At 47.1% G+C, this 20,365-nt stretch overlaps 1 protein-coding gene across 1 annotated transcript in view; it reads right to left on the bottom strand.

Moving 5' to 3' along the window:
- The window catches only part of LOC143299685 (potassium voltage-gated channel protein Shal-like), a 155,897-nt gene extending 136,944 nt beyond the window's left edge, over positions 1–18,953 (bottom strand). Inside the window, 1 exon segment of the mRNA XM_076613031.1 lies at positions 15,990–18,953. Within this exon segment, the coding sequence (XP_076469146.1) occupies positions 15,990–17,095 (1,106 nt within the window). The 5' untranslated portion in view covers positions 17,096–18,953.
- Positions 18,954–20,365: the final 1,412 nt, after the last annotated feature.

Here is a 20,365-nt window from a genome sequence, read left to right as displayed (position 1 = left end):
CTTATTTCGAAAACATTATGACATACAGTATATGATACAATAAAACAAAACAATACCTAGATTAATAATCAGGAACAACTAAATGACCGGATTTTGAATGCTTTGTGTAGATAAGTTGCAAACTGTCTGACTTCTTCTTCACGACGTGACGCCATAAGCAAAACTCGTTTAAACATAGAAGGTTGAGAGTAATATTTCTGGGGTATGAAGCTATTATACCTTAGTTCAGTTCACATAACTTTGGACAACTAAACAGTGAAATGTAATTCGTTTTCTTCTGCATTTGTGCACAATGGACAAATAAGATCATGTTCACTGTGCTCTGTGTGTGTGTGTGTGTGTGCGTGTGTGTGTGAGTGTGTGTGTGTGTGTGAGTGTGTGTGTGAGAGTGTGTGAGTGTGTGTGTGTGTGTGTGTGTGTGTGTGAGAGTGTGTGTGTGTGCGTGTGTGTGCGTGTGTGTGAGAGTGTGTGTGTGTGTGTGAGTGTGTGTGTGTGTGTGTGTGTGTGTGCGTGTGTGTGTGAGAGTGTGTGTGTGTGTGTGTGTGCGTGTGTGTGTGAGAGTGTGTGTGTGTGAGTGTGTGTGTGTGTGTGTGTGTGTGGTCAAAGACGGGGAAACCTGTCTCAATAATCATATGAAGAAGAAGAAGAAAAAGAAGCAGAATATGAGAGAAGCAGTCGTCCACATGATACACGTTTCAGTCTGGTTCCTGATGATGAGAGGTAAGTAATAATTAATTGCAATTTTTTTTTTTAAAGCGAATATGTGAAATGCTTTTATTTGAGAACATATGTTTATTACTCTTGTTTAATCAAGTAATCCGCGTGTGTGGGGTGGGTGAGGGGGCGGGGGGGGTGGGGGGGGGGGGGCGGGTGTGTGCTGATTATCTGGTTGCGGTTTTCCGCAATTTATCTTTATTCTTATCTTATCTGTCTATTATAATCAATGTGCAGTATAGTAGGCTATGTTTATAATTATGTTCAAATAATGTTTCTTAATTCTTTCTGTTTTTACATTAAGAATACTAGTTATTACCTGCAGTGTGTGGATGTATGTATGAAACGGTGTATGTGATATTTTTTTTAACATTTGTATCTTCGTAATATTCGTAAAAGCTTGTTGTTGACTTTTACAGTTACAGTGGTCCCCATGTTGTTTACTTGTCTATGTTGTGATAATGCACCTGACCAAAATTTCTCCAGTGTGGAGATAATAAAGTTATTCTTATCTTCGTATCTTATCTTATCTTATTTGTTGGGTTCTGTCGCCGTACTTTGCCCAACATTTTCATACCGTCAGTAGCCCAGGAAGCTTGCGCGTCGTTACCGCGTGTTCTGGAACTGATAGAACGAACGAAGCATGCGTTTCAGATCCCTTTGAACAAGTTCAAAAACTTGCAAACACAGAACTTCAAAGCACCACTGTTTAGCTCTCCCAACGACATCACACACAGGCCGAAACGAAAGAAACACAGGAACTACCAAGAAACTTGCTCTCAGTGTTGTATATTTTGCCTTCGAACCTCCTTTCCGTATAAACTAAGGGGAATGGGTGGTTGTGCTGCTGTAAATATTTCTGAAGCTTCTCTTTGCTCTTGTCTGTTTCTCTCTCTCTCCCCTCCCCTCCCCTCCACCGCTCCTCTCAACCGCTCCCCCTCCCCTGCCCCCCCTTACCCCCCCGTCCATCCTTTCTCGGTCTATGCGTGGGTGTCAGTATGTGCCTGAATGTAAGCGTGTGTTTGTGTGTGTGCCGGCGCGCACACGTGTGTGTTTCTTTCCACAGTAAGTGATACGTGTGTGTGTGTGTGTGTGTGTGTGTGTGTGTGTGTGTGTGTGTGTGTGTGCATCAGTAGTGATTGTGCCGTAATTCAATAAAGCTGTGCATGTACCTTCGCCGGAGCGCTTTTGTGTGTGTGTGTGCCAGTGTGCAGTGTGTGTGTGGTGTGTGTGTGTGGTGTGTGTGTGTGTGTGTGTGCTTCCTCAGTTTAACATGCGTGTGCGCTTGGGTGGCACGGTGTGTGTGTGTGTGTGTGTGAGCGTACGTGCGCGAGTGCTACCGGTTGTGTGTGTGTCACGTGCGCGTGCGTGAGTTGGAAAGACAGAGCCGGAGAGAGAGGGAGAATGGTGATTGTGCCCAAACTGAATAAATGTCTATTGTCTTGATAATTGTGCGTGTCCGGCTAAAATTTAATGGGAGAGTAAGTCGATGAGGGGTGGAGGAGCTGACAGTGCTTCGTGTTTCAGTGTTTTTTTTCAGTTTGGTGTTGTTGTTTTCTGAATGTTTGTATGGGGATCTATCTGTCTCCATGTGTCTCAGTGTATTTTCTGCCGCGGGTAACATATTCGGCGTCGATCTCTTGGTCCATTCACGGCATCCATGAAATTACTATACACAACCTCCCCGCCCCCCCCCCCCCCCCCATCCTCCCGGCCCCCCTTTACACTGACAAGCAAGAAAACGCGCGTTCTCGCACACACACACACACACACACATACTGACACACTACACATCACAGACACACATGACGCTTTCTTCATATGATTATACATGATTATATCACACTGGCACACACGCGCGCGTGCCCGCACACACACTAAACAAACATACACACCCGCCGCACACACACACACACACACACATACCCGGAACACACACACACACAAACACACCTGATACACACACCTGACACACACAAACACTGACAAACACATCACTGAGACACACACTCTCTCTTCACATGATCACATTACACATCAATCTCCCCACACACGTACGGCGCCGGCGCACACACACACACACACACAACACATACACACACACACACACACACACACTACACACACGCACTGCACATACACACACACACACACACACATCCACTGACACACAAACTACACACACACACACACACACACTACGTAAAGCCAAACACCAGCATCGAGGCGGTCGATCACAATTCCCAACGCACCTCATCAACCTTCCCCCACCCCCCACCCCCTCCCCCTCCTGCTCCGTCCCCCACCCCTCTGTCAGTTATCTTCCAGACAGCTAATGACGTCAGAAATCCGTTGTGTGATCTACTCGTCTGCAGTGTTTTGTGGCCAGCAAGCCAGCTAGCTAGCTAGCTACCCTTCTGCTGGCTCGGAGCCTGCGCCTGCCTCCTACCTACCTACCTACCTACCTCCCTCCCTCCCAGCAGCTGTCTATTTTTACACTCAGCCGTCGGAGTGGTTGGACTCCGTACAAATTTGTACCACACATCCACCGTCCCTGTCTGCCTGCCTGCCCTCCTTCTCCCTTTTGTATTCTTTGCCATTGTGTGTGCACGTGTGTGTGTGTGTGTGTGTGTGTGTGCGGCTGCTGCTGTTCCAACTGAAGGCACCGTGGACTGAGGCTTGTTGCGTAACAGTTGTTACAAGAGAGAGTGTGTGTGTGTGTACAGTGTAGATTTTGTGTATCGTGTGTACGTACGGTACTACTGACACACGCCGCATACACGGCGTTCACAGAATGATGCCGCCGCTTCGAATCGTAGTAATCGCGAGCGTGCATGTATAGACACACACACACACACACACACACACACACACACACTCGCGCACAAGAATGCAATCGCAAGCATATATCACCTATGCACTCTCTCTCTCTCTCTCTCTCTCTCTCTCTCTCTCTCTCCCCCCATCAGTCTTGCTATGTCAGTGTAACACTAATATTCAAGTTCTTAACAACACTGAGCTTATATCGAAATGCGTACAGTTCCTTGCAGAAGTTGCTCAATACTCGCTCCATCTCACGCCGGATCCGAGTCAAAGCTATCACCACTGACCCGGCACTGCATGTTTGACTGTGATGTTAGTAAGTTCTGATCAACCACCACGCTAAACCATCTCAGTACTACGCTGACGAACAGAGAGGTCCTTCTCTCATAACCAGTGCGGTAACAACACGTTGAAACGAAGGCTTTAAGTTTTTATCCATACATGAAAACGAGGCAACACTTCTGAATATGTTACACAACGTTTTATAAAATGCACGTATCGAACTTTCCCTTTATCGCCCCACACAGAAATATGTCACACACACACACACACACACACACACACACACACACACACACACACACACACACACACAAACTGTGTTGGTCCATATGCCACACAGACAACTCTGAACACAAAGCAGACATCAAACATTCATATTTTTGTCCGTGTGGGGCAAAAAATCCCCGAGCTTTAACATTCAAGGAGGGAACGCTGTATCGCCGCTATATGTCACACAGAAAAGGTCAAATGAATGAGAAAGATAGGCTTCCAGTCTTATTCTTCTGTCACATCGTTCACACACACAAGCCACAGGGACACAAAAACTGGTGAATTTGGTGGAATTTCTAACAGGGCTGCCGTTCAGAAAAGTGCCTGGACAGAACTATGTTTAACTCTCTCCATACGAACGGCGAAAGAGACGACGTTAACAGCGTTTCATCCCAATTACCTTCATCGAAATAGTGCAAGCGGAACGCTCTTATACTGAAGAGGTGAATGTTGACAAAGAATACCACAGTTCTGACGACGGAAGCTAAAGGTTGGGTCATTCAGACACCCACTGGACATCCGAGGGGTCTGTGTAGAGGAGAAGAGAGGACTGGCCGTACTGAGTGAGTTAATAAACTGCCTGCGTTCCTGTGTGCTGGCCGGTCGGCCAACTAAACACTACTATGAATTACGGTGCATTCAGTTTGACCTGCGCGCAAATACACACGAAGGGGGTTAAGGCGCCTTAGCATGCCGGTCTTCACCTTCTTTTCTTAACCTGAGTGGGAAAATCTCCACCCAACCTATCACGTGTTGCCGGGGTTCTACTCATGCACCTACGGAGCAGAAGCCCAATTACCCAATTAACCATTCATATCGCACAAGATACAAAGAATAAAGTCATATTTTAAATTTCCACCCAACCTATCACGTGTTGCCGGGGTTCTACTCATGCACCTACGGAGCAGAAGCCCAAATACCCAATTAACCATTCACATCGCACAAGATACAAAGAATAAAGTCATATTTTAAATTTCCACCCAACCTATCACGTGTTGCCGGGGTTCTACTCATGCACCTACGGAGCAGAAGCCCAAATACCCAATTAACCATTCACATCGCACAAGATACAAAGAATAAAGTCATATTTTAAAATTTCCACACGTTCATGTTTGTGAAACAAAGTCAGATCCAGAAGACGACTTTGTTACGCGGCCAGCAAGTGTAGTTTTTACGACTGTTAAATTTCTCCCCATTATCATTGCCAAACCTGAAAGCCACATTTCACGACAGCCAGATTAGCAGCAATCCTGAAGCTCTATAAATTCTAATGATGCCATGATTCTGATGAATGTTATCACTGGAAGGCCTTGACAAACCGAGTTTTCAATGACAGGGAATAATCTGGTTTGCATGAGATGTTATGCAAATAGCTCAGAGGCTGGGACTCAAAATATCGATTTTCGAGAATTGCGAAGTTCGAGGCATCTCTTTTTTTTTTTTTTTTTTCTTTTTTTTTTTTTTACTGTCATTATTGGAGATATCGACCAGGACAGAAACACACACACACACACACACACACACACACACACACACACACAATCACACACAAATATATGGGGACGGACAAACTGACATGTGGATTAATCAGTTCCACAGACGGATATAGTAGGCCAACTGAAGATTAGCACGTCCATCGCAGTCAGTAGATTTTCCTTCTCTCTGATGTCGGGCAAGACTTTTGAGACTTGGCCGACGACTGATTTGACTAATGACTGACTGACTGATTGGCTAGCTGACTGACTGATGACTGGTTGACTGACTGACTGAACTGACAGACAAACCGATAAACAAAGGAACTGATCTTCTTCTTCTTCTTCTTCTGCTTTCGTGGGCTGCAACTCCCACGTACACTCGCATACATGCACACGAGTGGGCTTTTACGTGCATGACAGTTTTTACCCCGCCATGTTGGCAGCCATGCTCCGTTTTCGGGGGTGTGCATGCTGGGTATGTTTTTGTTTCCATAACCCACCGAACGCTGACATGGATTACAGGATCTTTAACGTGCGTATTTGATCTTCTGCATGCGTTTACACACGAAGGGGGTTCAGGCACTAAGCAGGTCTGCACATATGTTGACCTGGGAGATCGTCAAAATCTCCACCCTTTACTCACCAGGCGCCGTCACCGTGATTAGAACCCGGGACCCTCAGGTTGAAAGTCCAACGCTTTAACCACTCGGCTATTGCGCCCGTCAAAAGAACTGATCAGATTCACCGTGGTGTGTGCGTGTGGTGTAGTGGCTTTGAAACAAATGTTTCAGACCAAAAAAAAAAATGCAACAATGACAGAGAGACACGTCAACCAAAACATAGAAGAACCAAAGATCCATGACCTATCTCAGGACTCCTTCACAAACACGTCAGAAAAATCAGTCTTTTAACACTGATGGAAGGACAACGAGAAGAGGGGAAAGGACAGAGACAGAGAGTCACGCGCGCACGCACGCACGCACACCAATATATACACACACGCACGGGCACACAGGCCCGCTCACACACACGCTACCATATAAACACATACATGCTCGCACGCACGCATCCGTGCGCGTACACACACACACACACACACACACACACACACACACACACACACCTCAAATCGATAGAATAACAATGGAGGCCAAGGCACACAAATATCCGTCTCCCAATTTTTTTTTTTTTTTTTTAATTCTTTAAAAATACATTTTAGAAAACCCAGAAGAAAACGACCAGAAAGAAAGTAGAGATATTATTTCAGACAAACAAGACAATATCGACAGAAAAAGCCATACAGAAAAGACAACTCTGCTTAACACACAGGTTTTAGTTCCGGACAGTTCAGACTACCCTCTGGCTCCAGAATATCCATTCCCTTTATAAATGATCTTGGTACCCTCCTTCATCTGGAGAACCCCCTGTGTATTCATGGAATCTGTTCAAGAGTGTCATAAAGGGAATATTGAAATAATTATCAGTATGTCCAGACATGGAAAACTTCAGTAGATAACAATAGTGTGTGTTACAACTACCGTTGTTTAAGCATAATTATTCCTTTGAAAAAAAAAAAAAAAAGTTAGTCTCACCACGTTCTCCCCAACAGCCCATAACTCAATTTAGACTTTCGAATCATAAACTATCTGTTCAACACGACAGACTCTTAGCAATACATAAACAGGAAAGAAAGTGTAGTCGGTGATTTGAATGAAATTGGTGATGCATTTCATCATTATGTATTCAATTGTTTGTTCCCAGTCGTTAAAAAATTACATGTCAGTAACAGCAAATAAACATGTCCAACACCATCCAAATGCTCTGGATTGTGCAGGCCTCATGAATGCACAACGTACATCGAAACTCATAAAACTTGCAACAACAACAAAAACAAACAAACTTTCCGTGTTATATTGAAATTATTTTCAAGAGACAATGCATAAAACTAGAAGCTGCTCTCGTTAACCACACTTTACTGCATAATATCTCAACTGTCTTGATGTGTATAATTTACTGCATGAATGTTTGCTGTGTGGGGAAGCTTGTTGTGTTTCTTGTGTTGCAACGCGCACTGATTTCCATTACATGTTACTTGCATGTTTTTCTCTTAGCTAAGTTAAACGCCCCCCTACCCAGTCCTCCAGGGACCAAACCGGCCTGAATAAAAACAGTTCAAACTGTTCGGGGGGGGAAAAAAAAAGAAGAAGAAGAAGAAAAAGCTAAAGCTAAACACACACACATACAATAAAAATCATTGGCGTGGAGAGCCTTGGCCAAAGGAATGATTCAGCGCTTATAGCTGTTAGAGGCGTTTGATTGGCTAAGAGCGGGCCAGACTAAGAGGGGCGTCTTTTCACTGTTAGCCGCGCGAAATTTGGCCAAACAGAGCAAACCATAGGCCTAGTTTGCATCAGTTTGACATGGTAAGTATATGTAAACACCAAACATGGAGTATAATACAAACTCCTCCTTTCTCTCAATTGCAGAGAAATGACAAACACGAGAAAGGAGAGACAGAGACACTACGACAAAAACTGACCGACAAAGGAATCAAGTCAGATGGACAGACCGACAGAGGAATCAAGTCAGATGGACAGACCGACGCAGATGGACAGACCGACAAAGGAATCAAGTCAGATGGACAGACCGACAAAGGAATCAAGTCAGATGGACAGACGGACAAAGGAATCAAGTCAGATGGACAGACCGACGCAGATGGACAGACCGACAAAGGAATCAAGTCAGATGGACAGACCGACAGAGGAATCAAGTCAGATGGACAGACCGACAAAGGAATCAAGTCAGATGGACAGACCGACAAAGGAATCAAGTCAGATGGACAGACGGACAAAGGAATCAAGTCAGATGGACAGACCGACGCAGATGGACAGACCGACAAAGGAATCAAGTCAGATGGACAGACCGACAAAGGAATCAAGTCAGATGGACAGACCGACAAAGGAATCAAGTCAGATGGACAGACCGACGAAGGAATCAAGTCAGATGGACAGACCGACAAAGGAATCAAGTCAGACGGACAGACGGACAAAGGAATCAAGTCAGATGGACAGACGGACAGAGGACTCGAGACAAACAGCCACCACACAGAAACACAGACAGACGTAGACAGACAGACAGACAGACAGAGAGGAGAAAAGACAAAGAAAAGGTTGCCAATCAGCCTCCTGGCAGGCTTCCACCAGTATGCACCAGGTCATGAGGGGGGAGAGAGAGAGAGAGAGACGGAGAGACAGAGAGAGACAGAGAGAAAGATAGACAGACAGACAGACAGAGAACATGGGAGAAGACTTCTTCCATTTGGCAACACCTTTTACCTGGCAATACCTGGCAACCTACCTACCTTTCTCTGTTTCCCTTTCTCTTGTCTTACATTCCTTCTCTCTCTCTCTGGCAAACCTCCGCGCGTGCGTGTGTGTGTGTGTGTGTGCGTGCGTGCGTGCGCATGTGTGTAACACCACATCTCTGTCTCTCTCTCTCTCTGTCTCCCTCACTCACTCACTCTGTGCCCTTCCTCCATTCCTCTCTCACTGTCTCTGTCTCATTCTCTCTGCCCCCCCCCACCCCCACCACTGTCCTCTCTCTCTCTCTCTCTCTCTCTGTACCTTTCCTCCTTCCTCTCTCACTGTCTCTGTCTCATTCTCTCTGCCCCCCCCCCCTACCCCCACCCCACCACAGTCCCCCCTCCCTCTCTCTCTCTCTCTCTCTCTCTCTCTCTCTCTCTCTCTCTGTAACACTAACCAATTCCCTGCCAGATAATGCGCACGGAACAGACAGGGTGCCAAGCAGGTGGTGGGGGGAGGGGGGGAGGGGGGGGGGTACATACATGTTACTGTGTGCGTGCGTTATGTGTGGGTGAGTGCCTGTGTGCGTGCGTGCGTGCGTGCATGCATGCGCGCGTGGGTGTGCACATTTTAGAGAGCGAGAAGAAACGGAAGGAGAGAAGAAAGAGACGAAGACAAACAAAAAAAAAAAGAAAAAAAGATAGACAAGAGTGAAAAAAAAACCAAAAAAAAAACCCCCAAAAAAACATACATGCGTGGATAAAAATGAACTGCGGGCAAGTTGGAGCAAGATAGACCAACTTCCGCTCTCACATCTCACACGCACTCTCCTCCCCAAGTGCCGAGCCGTCGTTGCATAACGCCATCTTCATGCTAATTGAACGCTTAATGTGTCTCCCCTTGCGTGTGTGTAATCAGCGTCTTATCACTGTCACTACCCTCTCACCACCACCACCACCACCACCACCACCCCTTCCTTTCTGCAACAACAGCATCCCACATGCTGAAAAAATTATTGCGCAACCTCAGAAGCACATGGTTTTAATCTGTATCTGGTCAAACCAAAAACAAAACAAACAAACAAACAAACAAAAAAAACAACCCTAAAACGTCCAGAGCATGCACAGAAACGTTACAGAGAAAGAATACGGGGTGGGGATTGGAGACAGACACAGAAACAGACAAAGAAAGGGAGAGACAGAGTGAGACAGAGTGAGACAGACAGAGAATCATGTCCACACAGGTGCACGCAGAAGAAAAGGCGAAAAAGCAGGAAGGGAAAGGATGAGAAGACAGAGAGATAGAAAGAATGCGAGAGGAGAAGACAGGGCAGGGAGACGGGAAGGTGGAAGTGATTAAGAAAGGGAGGCGGTCATGGCGTGAAAGGGGACCGGTGGATCATATAACTATGACAGACAGAAGGAGAGAGAAAAAAAAAAAGGAAAACAGACGGAGATATGAAAGAGAGGAGGTAGAGAGAGGCCAACAGACAGAGATATGAAACAGAGGAGGTAGAGAGAGGCCAACACACAGAGATATGAAACAGAGGAGGTAGAGAGAGGCCAACAGACAGAGATATGAAACAGAGGAGGTAGAGAGAGGCCAACAGACGGAGATATGAAACAGAGGAGGTAGAGAGAGGCCAACAGACGGAGATATGAAACAGAGGAGGTAGAGAGAGGCCAACAGACAGAGATATGAAACAGAGGAGGTAGAGAGAGGCTAACAGACGGAGATATGAAACAGAGGAGGTAGAGAGAGGCCAACAGACGGAGATATGAAACAGAGGAGGTAGAGAGAGGCCAACACACAGAGATATGAAACAGAGGAGGTAGAGAGAGGCCAACAGACGGAGATATGAAACAGAGGAGGTAGAGAGAGGCCAACAGAGATATGAAACAGAGGAGGTAGAGAGAGGCCAACAGAGATATGAAACAGAGGAGGTAGAGAGAGGCCAACAGACAGAGATATGAAACAGAGGAGGTAGACAGAGGCCAACAGACACAGATATGAAACAGAAGAGGCAGAGAGAGGCCAACAGACAGAGATATGAAACAGAGGAGGTAGAGAGAGGCCAACAGACAGAGATATGAAACAGAGGAGGTAGAGAGAGGCCAACAGACGGAGATATGAAACAGAGGAGGTAGAGAGAGGCCAACAGACGGAGATATGAAACAGAGGAGGTAGAGAGAGGCCAACAGACGGAGATATGAAACAGAGGAGGTAGAGAGAGGCCAACAGACGGAGATATGAAACAGAGGAGGTAGAGAGAGGCCAACAGACAGAGATATGAAACAGAGGAGGTAGAGAGAGGCCAACAGACGGAGATATGAAACAGAGGAGGTAGAGAGAGGCCAACAGACGGAGATATGAAACAGAGGAGGTAGAGAGAGGCCAACAGACTGAGATATGAAACAGAGGAGGTAGAGAGAGGCCAACAGACTGAGATATGAAACAGAGGAGGTAGAGAGAAGCCAACAGACAGAGATATGAAACAGAGGAGGTAGAGAGAGGCCAACAGACGGAGATATGAAACAGAGGAGGTAGACAGAGGCCAACAGACAGAGATATGAAACAGAGGAGGTAGAGAGAGGCCAACAGAAAGAGATATGAAACAGAGGAGGTAGAGATAGGCCAACAGACAGAGATATGAAACAGAGGAGGTAGAGAGAGGCCAACAGACGGAGATATGAAACAGAGGAGGTAGAGAGAGGCCAACAGACGGAGATATGAAACAGAGGAGGTAGAGAGAGGCCAACAGACAGAGATATGAAACAGAGGAGGTAGAGAGAGGCCAACAGACGGAGATATGAAACAGAGGAGGTAGAGAGAGGCCAACAGACGGAGATATGAAACAGAGGAGGTAGAGAGAGGCCAACAGACGGACATATGAAACAGAGGAGGTAGAGAGAGGCCAACAGACAGAGATATGAAACAGAGGAGGTAGAGAGAGGCCAACAGACAGAGATATGAAACAGAAGAGGTAGAGAGAGGCCAACAGACAGAGATATGAAACAGAGGAGGAGAGAGGCCAACAGACGGAGATATGAAACAGAGGAGGTAGAGAGAGGCCAACAGACAGAGATATGAAACAGAGGAGGTAAAGAGAGGCCAACAGAGATATGAAACAGAGGAGGTAGAGAGAGGCCAACAGACAGAGATATGAAACAGAGGAGGTAGAGAGAGGCCAACAGACGGAGATATGAAACAGAGGAGGTAGAGAGAGGCCAACAGACAGAGATAGGAAACAGAGGAGGTAGAGAGAGGCCAACAGACGGAGATATGAAACAGAGGAGGTAGAGAGAGGCCAACAGACGGAGATATGAAATATAGGAGGTGGAGAGAGGCCAACAGACGGAGATATGAAATAGAGGAGGTAGAGAGAGGCCAACAGACAGAGATATGAAACAGAGGAGGTAGAGAGAGGCCAACAGACAGAGATATGAAACAGAGGAGGTAGAGAGAGGCCAACAGACAGAGATATGAAACAGAGGAGGTAGAGAGAGGCCAACAGACGGAGATACGAAACAGTGGTGCCAGTTGCATTGCTTGGTTCTAACTTTTTGACAGTTACACGTGACTAAATGATTAAGTTGATCGAACTACGCCATTGGTCAGTTCGATACAACAGACAGTAAGTAGCGGGTTACGACCATACTGGGCTCTTCCGTCCGAGTTATGCAACTGGCTCCGGGGTGAGTGAACATATATGATGACAATATAATAATAATAATAATAATAATAATAATGGTATTTATATAGCGCTGGATCTTGTGCAGAGACAAATCAAAGCGCTTTCGCACCAGTCATTCACACGCATGCATAACTCTAATACTGTAGAAACTAAAGACAAGGAAGGGCAGGCAAGGGAGGCTATTTTGGGAAGAGGTGGGTTTTTAAGGCCAGACTTGAAAGAGCTGAGTGTGGAGACTTGACGAAGCGAAAAAGGAAGTTCATTCCAATCGCAAGGTCCAGAAACAGAGAAAGAACGGCGGCCAACAGTCGAGTGTTTGAATCTGGGTATGCGTAAACAGAGTGGATCCGAGGCCGATCGTAGTGAGCGAGATGGAGTGTAGAGGTGAAGGCAGCCGCAGAGATAGGAAAGGGGCAGTTTTGTGAATGCATCTATAACATAGAGTGCTGATCTTGTACTTTACTGACGACATTAGAAAACTACCATACAATGCAGAAGGTTTTCTGCATTATTTTGGACAAATGGATTTCTCTTCAATACCCCCACTGAACTGACCAACACAGATTAAAAAAAAAAAAAAAAAAAAATTTCATTTCCCCGTAACTTTGCAAAAGGAACAACGCAAAGCTGTACGAATTTAAGATCTGCGTCTGTAACGATGAACTGCAAATTACGATGTCTCAAATCTAAGTCTCGTCATTACCTATTTCATGTCCAAGATTATATCAGGTTATAGGTCATGAATGTTCCACAACATTTCACATAAAATTCAAATCATCCACTGGAGTAAATCACGCTTCCAACCCCTTAATCCAAACTTATATTCGAACAAATACAACAGGTTATATATACACCCACCCACCACCCACCCACCCCACCCCACCCACACATGATAACTCCAAAAGAAATAATATACTATTTAAGTTTTCACTTAACTTATCAATCAGTTTTAAAGTGTGAAAATAAGCAATGTCTGAATACACTGCCATCACATGCACGCAAAGTATCATGCCAATAACGGAAAGAAATGGAGAGGGAGAGAGAGAGAGACACACACACACACACACACAGACACAGAGAGACAGACAGAGACAGAGAGATAAATTTACAATCGTGTGTAACATCGACATACCTGTCGGCTGATATGCCTGACGGATCTTACAATAACATGTGAAATGTGAACGGAGGGAGGGAAGCTAACTCACACTACACTTACACTTCCGGGCAGATAACCTCTTGAAACTGGGCTGAGGGAATGACTTCCTTATTTTTCTTTTCTTCTTTTATTTTTTTGCGCCCTGGGATTTGAACCCAGTTGGGACTGCGGACTTCGTAACGTACTCTGGATTGATCGTCTGAACATGGCCTGGGAACTCTGAAAAAGAAGAAGAAGAAGAAGAACCCACAAATTTCCGAATGCCATCTGGATGCTAATCCAAGGCAAAACGGACAGAAAAAACTGTCTCATTTAAATACGAGTTTTGTTGGCGTTTCTCCTGCACCGCGGTTTGCCACAGAATCTCTTTTGTCCCACACAAACACCCCCACCCCCTCTCTCCATTCTTTCTCCTCCTCCATCTTCCTCCCTCCGTCTGTCTCTTTCTCTTCATCTCTTTTTCTCTCAACTTCGCAGACCCAAGGAGAAAGCTGGGTGTGTTTCGAAGAATAAGCATTCTAGGAAAAGCAGTTTGATGATACGTACCTGATCAGAAACGGTAACAGACACACTGATAGACAGACACGCAGACACGACAAACAGAATGAGTGTCACAGAGACAGAGAAACAGAGAGAAAAAAAAAGAGAACAGATAAAAAATTTAAAAAAGCCTTTTTTTGTTCTTGTCCTTCCGCTGGTCTTAACCATTTACACAAAACATGGTGAAATCCTGACGCATTTGCAAGAAACAGAGAGAGACAGAGACAGACAGACAGAAAGAGAGAGGGAGGGAGGGGGAGGGAAGAGAAAGGCCAAGGTACAATGATATTATCGTAATCATAATTTGTCTGTAGAAAACTGAAACCACATATTTCGATGCCAATCCCTGTCAACCATTTGGGATCGTACGTATCCTGTAAACTCGAAATAGCAAAGGCATGGGGGGGGGGGGGGGGAAACAACAGCATGCTCGATACATACAATATGGTATAACTGATTTGAAGCCTTCTTTTCATGAGAACTACGAGAGTGGGAGGGTGGATGAACCACGTGGGTAGGAGGAGGGATGAACAGGAGAACAGACAGACAGACAGACAGACAGACAGACAGACAGACAGACAGACAGACAAAAGGTGAAACTTACGACACATGGAAAAAAAAAACACTGAGGAAGACAACCCCACACACACAAAAAAAAAGCCTGAGATCATCCCAGGGAAACATTTTTCCTTGTCTGTGAGGGTACAATCAATCCTTGCACACGAAGAGGCAGCGATAAATTCCTTGTGTGAATCAAGACCCACTATGTAATCCAATTCTCGGGAAAGGCATAAACAAATTTACATTACAGCTGGCAAAAAAAAAAAAAAAAAAAAAGTTTCTGAAAAAGACAAAACATAATGTCACATTTTGAGCTCTTTTTTTTTCAATAACATACTATTTCATACCCCTTGTCATTGAACTTTTATGTTCTTTTTTTTTTTTTTTTTTTTCGATGAAACAGCTAAAATGATAAACACAGAAAGATACCAACCAACAGTAATATGTGAGTCTTGTGACAAATCATACTGCGTTCCTGTCGACATCATTTTAGAAACACAACAGCCATAGGCAGAGAAAGAGGCATAGACAAAGAACGCTATTTCACGTCAAATGCTTTGGAATTTTGGCCATCAAAAGTGTTTGTTGTACTGAAAACAAAACAAAACAAAACACAAAGAAGAGAAGAGAATGAAAGAGCGTCAGGTGGTAGTCTGTACCAGTTTGAATACACTCCCCATCCCAACCCTGTACTTTTTTTTTTTAATTTCGGCAAAGCGACTTTAAAACGGCCTGACCAGCGCGTTTGGTTTATGCGAAGAGCAAGCAACTGCTCTCTCTCTCTCTCTCTCTCTCTCTCTCTCTCTCTCTCTCTTCTTCTTCTTCTTCTTCTTCTTCTTCTTCTTCTTCCAAAAGCTGTCTTGATGTAACGCATATGGATCAGTCCACACGCTCTAACACCTCCTTGAAAATGAAACTGACTCAAAAAAAAAAAAAAAAAAAAAAAAAAAACCTTCAGCATCGCTATTTCCACCATCCGCCTCCTCCTCTTGGTTCAGCCGTGGGATGAAGCCCATATGGTCGGATCGGCCGGTTTTTAAAGAACATGAACTGGAGATAAAACAGTCTCAAAACCACAAGCAATCAGTTGAGAGAGAGAGAGAGAGAGAGAGAGAGAGAGAGAGAGAAGAGCCAGCAATGGCACGCAAACACAAAACAAGTCTTCCACTCACCCGAGCGTGGTCATGGTGACGATGGTGTACCAGAAGGCGTTGGGGATGGAGGTGAAGGTGGTGCCCTCCACGTTCTTCTCCGCGTAGAACATGACGGTGGCGAAGATGATGATGGCCATGGTGAGCGAGAAGAGCAGGAAGCCCAGCTCGCTGGCGCACGACTTGAGCGTGTATCCCAGGATGCGCAGCCCCTGCGAGTGGCGGGAGAACTTGAAGATGCGGAACACGCGGAAGACCCTCAGCGTGACGAAAGCGCCGCTGACGTCATCGTTGTCAGTGATGACGAGGCCGATGTAGTAGGGGAGGATGGCCACCACGTCTATGACGGACATGACGGAGCGCATGAACTTGCAGCGCTGCGGGGCGGCGTACAGACGGAGGAGATACTCGGCAGTGAAGATCATGACGCAGGCTGTGTCCAGGCAGAAGAAGGCCACGGCGAAACGCTCGCCGCAGGAGGGCTCCACCGGAGCTCCCATCACCTTGCCACACTTCACGGTCTCCACCACGTTCGCCAAAACCGACACGGCGATGAAGAACCCTGTGACGTAGTAGAAGACTAAGGCGGTGGTGCCGATGTGAGGGTTCTCGAACGCTCGCCACATTTTCTCCCTTAGCGACACGGCCGGGTCAAAGTCTGCGTTCTCGGAGGCCTTGTCGTCCATGAGGCGCTCCGAGTTCTCGCGTTTGCGGTCCCTGTAATCCTCATAGCAGCAGTCCCCGATGATTTCTGGCATGATGCCGAAGAAGGCCAGCTCCTCGTCGTAAGCCGATATACACTCATGTTTGGGGTAGTGCAGGTGCCCCGTGCGGTAGTAGTTGAGGATGTGGCGGAACAGGTCGGGGTCGCGATCGAAAAAGTACTCCCTGGACTCCTCGTCGAAGAAGAACTCTTTCTCGTTGGAGCCTAGCAAGGTGTCGGGGTATTTCTCTAGCGTGTTTCTCCAAGTCTCGAACTTCCGACCGCTGACGTTGATCCTCAGCTTGTCGTCCCCGCTCTTGATGTCCTCCCGCATGCGGGTGGAGGGGAGGGGGTTCTGGGCGATGGGCACCCAGCCAATGGCCGAGGCCCGCGCCATGGGCAGCCAAGCCGCTACCGACGCCATGCTGCCGTCCGAGTCCTTTCCCTTGGCAGAGAAAAACTCTAGGTCCTGTATGAAGACAATTTTGAACCGTTAAGTGAGGAACACGACCACACGGGAAAGGTAGGGAGGACGCGTCAGAAGGGCCCGCAGCCCTCGGCATGAAGACGGAGGAGGGTCAGGGTAGGAAAGAGCACTGGTCGTCAGACAAACTGTCCACATGCGCTCCTCGTCACAGGCTGCTGACTGCCACGAGTGGGAAACAGAACTGAACGTAACGGAAATAAAACACTACGTGAAGAGAAGTGGCCGAGTTCACAGAAGAATGTTGACAGATCTGGTGGTTACAGTGAACGCATACAGACATGAAAGTCACAAAGTATACAGACCTAATCAAGGACTGGGACTTAATAAAGCTGGTTCTTGAAATTCGTGTTAAGCATTCGTTGACGGAGAAGTGTAGCCAGGTACTGACAGACAGAGTGAGTAAAATATCAGAACAAAACACTGGTGTGTAACAGTATACTGTGACCCAATTATCATCTCTTGTAACAATAGGAGACCAAGGCTAACATTCAGTCAATCGAAGTCGATTCTCTGACTTGCTAAATAAAAGACAAGCATGTGCATGCAGGCTTAGCTGAAGCTTCATCGAGGAGAGTGACAGGTGGTTGAGCTATGCCTGTACTTCAACACAACCCAGTTTAAGCAGCTCGATGTGTGTCCCAAGAACTAATTAACCCGGTCAGTGTCTATCCCAGGACTAGGCAGGCGGGTCTGCATGTGTCCAAAACAACTAGGTAGACTAGTAAGACTGCTTCTGCTTCCCAAATGAGCATTTAAGCAGCTTCAGAATGTAAACGATGTCTCGTTGAGCAGGTCAGTGTGTCAAAACACAGCTGGACTAGTGGCCAGAATCAATGAAGAAAACAGCTGAAGGCGGGCTGTGTCCGTGTCAATGGGGGTTGTTGTCAACACCAGATGTTGCAAGAGATGGCTGAATATGACAGGCAGTCTCACATTGTGTGCACGTTAATCACGTTGAACAGCAACCCAGGCAGTTGACACGAACGCCCCACTGACAATAGCCCGCACTGAAGCGCGCTTCATAACCACATGGAACAACGGACTTCAGTGCCGCTCTGCACTCCATCACTCTGGGCAGTCTTGGATCTGCAAATCACCACTGATAACAAAACACTGCCAAGTCTGCAGTGAAGATCTCTGTTTAGCAATGTTTTAAAGCCGATACCATCGTGTGCAGTAAATCCTATATTCACGTTACATGTGTGGATAACATTATTCTTTGTCAGCGTACATAACGACAAAGGAACAACAGTCAATAGTGTGTACATATGGAACACTCACCAAAACGATGTATCCTCTTCTCTGTCTTCACGGCAATCCCAAAAGAAACACCGAGTCCGTAGCATCTGCACGATCATGGCTACTACACCTTAGTCCATCACAACGTGTTCATGCCTCCAGCTTCATCGACAATAGGCAATCAAGTGCTGTCTACGCTCAATGACCATGACCGTAAACAATGGCTAACTGACTGGTATTCAGGAATCACAACAGCCAACTCCAGCCTCCACAGTCACGCTGGCACAGAGGTAACAGTAAGGGTGGCTGTGCGGAGGGCAGGCAGGCAGGCAGGCAGGCAGGCGGGCGGGCAGGGGCCAGGCTAGGACCCCCCCCTCCCCCTGGATACAACTGGTCAGCAGGGACACGGCAGGAAAAAGCGGACAAGGAAACAGCTCCTCACGCCCAGGCGACCAGTTCTGCTGACGGCAATCAAATCAGCCACACCACCATCACCACCACCGACACCACCGTCATTGCAACACCACCGACACCACCGTCATTGCAACACCACCGACACCACCGTCATTGCAACACCAGCGACGCAACGTGGACCGACAAGGGTGGCGGCGGCGGCAGGACGTAGCCGTGCGGGTGGGAGAGGGGAGGGGAGGTGGGGTGGTCAGAGAAGAGGGTGCTGTCTGGTACGGGGAAGCGAGAGGCCGGGCAGGGAGGAGCGGTCAGGGCCCACATTGCGACACGTCCAACACGCTAGGAGGAAGACGACAACTGGGAGGGGGTTACATGCTGCAGCACCATCAGTGGCTGGCACCGTTTTCCCCGGCGCTGCTCCGCTCGTTTCCAGCTCCGCTCTGTCACCAGGCACTGTCACCAGCTCTCCGCCTGTCTCCCTCAGTCCCGTCAGTAATGGCTGCACTGACACTCACAGACAGCCTGGCGATGCTCCACCGTTCTGAACACTCTCTGCCCTGTCACGGCTGGCACAGCACTGACGGCAGGAAGAGGGGGGTGGTGGGGGGGGGGTGGGGACAGTCGGAGAGGACGGAAAGAAGCACCATCACTGTCTCACCTGTCCAGTCCCTCTACCACACCGGTGTCCGTGCTGACGGCAGTGGGTCGTACCGGCCGACAGGTGAACGCTCGGGACAGACAGCTGTCACTGGAGCAGACTCGATCTCACTGTCTTTCCTCACGCTGCTCGGGGTCCGAGCTCCCCGTGAAATCCTATCGCCCACTCTGACACACACCACCACCAGAGCGGGGAAGAGGTCTCTACCATGTCTCCCAACAAACACACTGCAGTCAGAATCAAACCGTATGGTTGCTTTATTTATTTATTTTTTCCTTTTTTTCTCTCTCTTTCTCTCTCTCTCTTTTCTCATCAGAATCTGACTGAAGCTGCTACCAGCAGCACGGTGTAGACCAGCGAGCGAGGCGAAGCGATGTGTGTGTGTGTGTGTGTGTGTGTGTGTGTGTGTGCGAATGCGTGCAGTGTGTGTCAAAAACACCAACGCGGCAGCGTGGGCTAGCGGAGGCTGACTTGGGGTTGTTGCAGCGTCGCTTACGCCGTGTGCGGCGTGGTGGTGGTAGCTGTTGTCGTAGTTGTAGAAATAGGCCGCAGTGCCAGTGTAGCTTCAGAGGCAAATGTGTTGGTGGAAGACTGAAAGTATATGTGTGCGTACGTGCAAGCTTAAGCGTGCGCGCGCAATTGTTAGTATGGTAAGTGAGGGAACGACAGAAGAGTCAGTGGTGAGAGTTGTGACTATTATCTGTGCATGTGCGTATGCGCATGTGCGTGTGTGAGCGCGAACGCGCGCGCGCGCGTGTGTGTGCAATAAACTTATCATTAAGTGACTTGAGCGATACTAAGATCTTGTGCCATATGAAGACGATTACATAATTTTGTCAAGAATTGTAAACAAGCAATAAGTTTCAGTTTCTGATGCGGAGGGGTTGGGGGGTCCTAAA

This window comes from Babylonia areolata, chromosome 25, assembly GCF_041734735.1.
Source record: "Babylonia areolata isolate BAREFJ2019XMU chromosome 25, ASM4173473v1, whole genome shotgun sequence".
NCBI lineage: Eukaryota > Metazoa > Mollusca > Gastropoda > Neogastropoda > Buccinidae > Babylonia > Babylonia areolata.
This window is presented reverse-complemented; position numbering and strand designations above follow the sequence as displayed.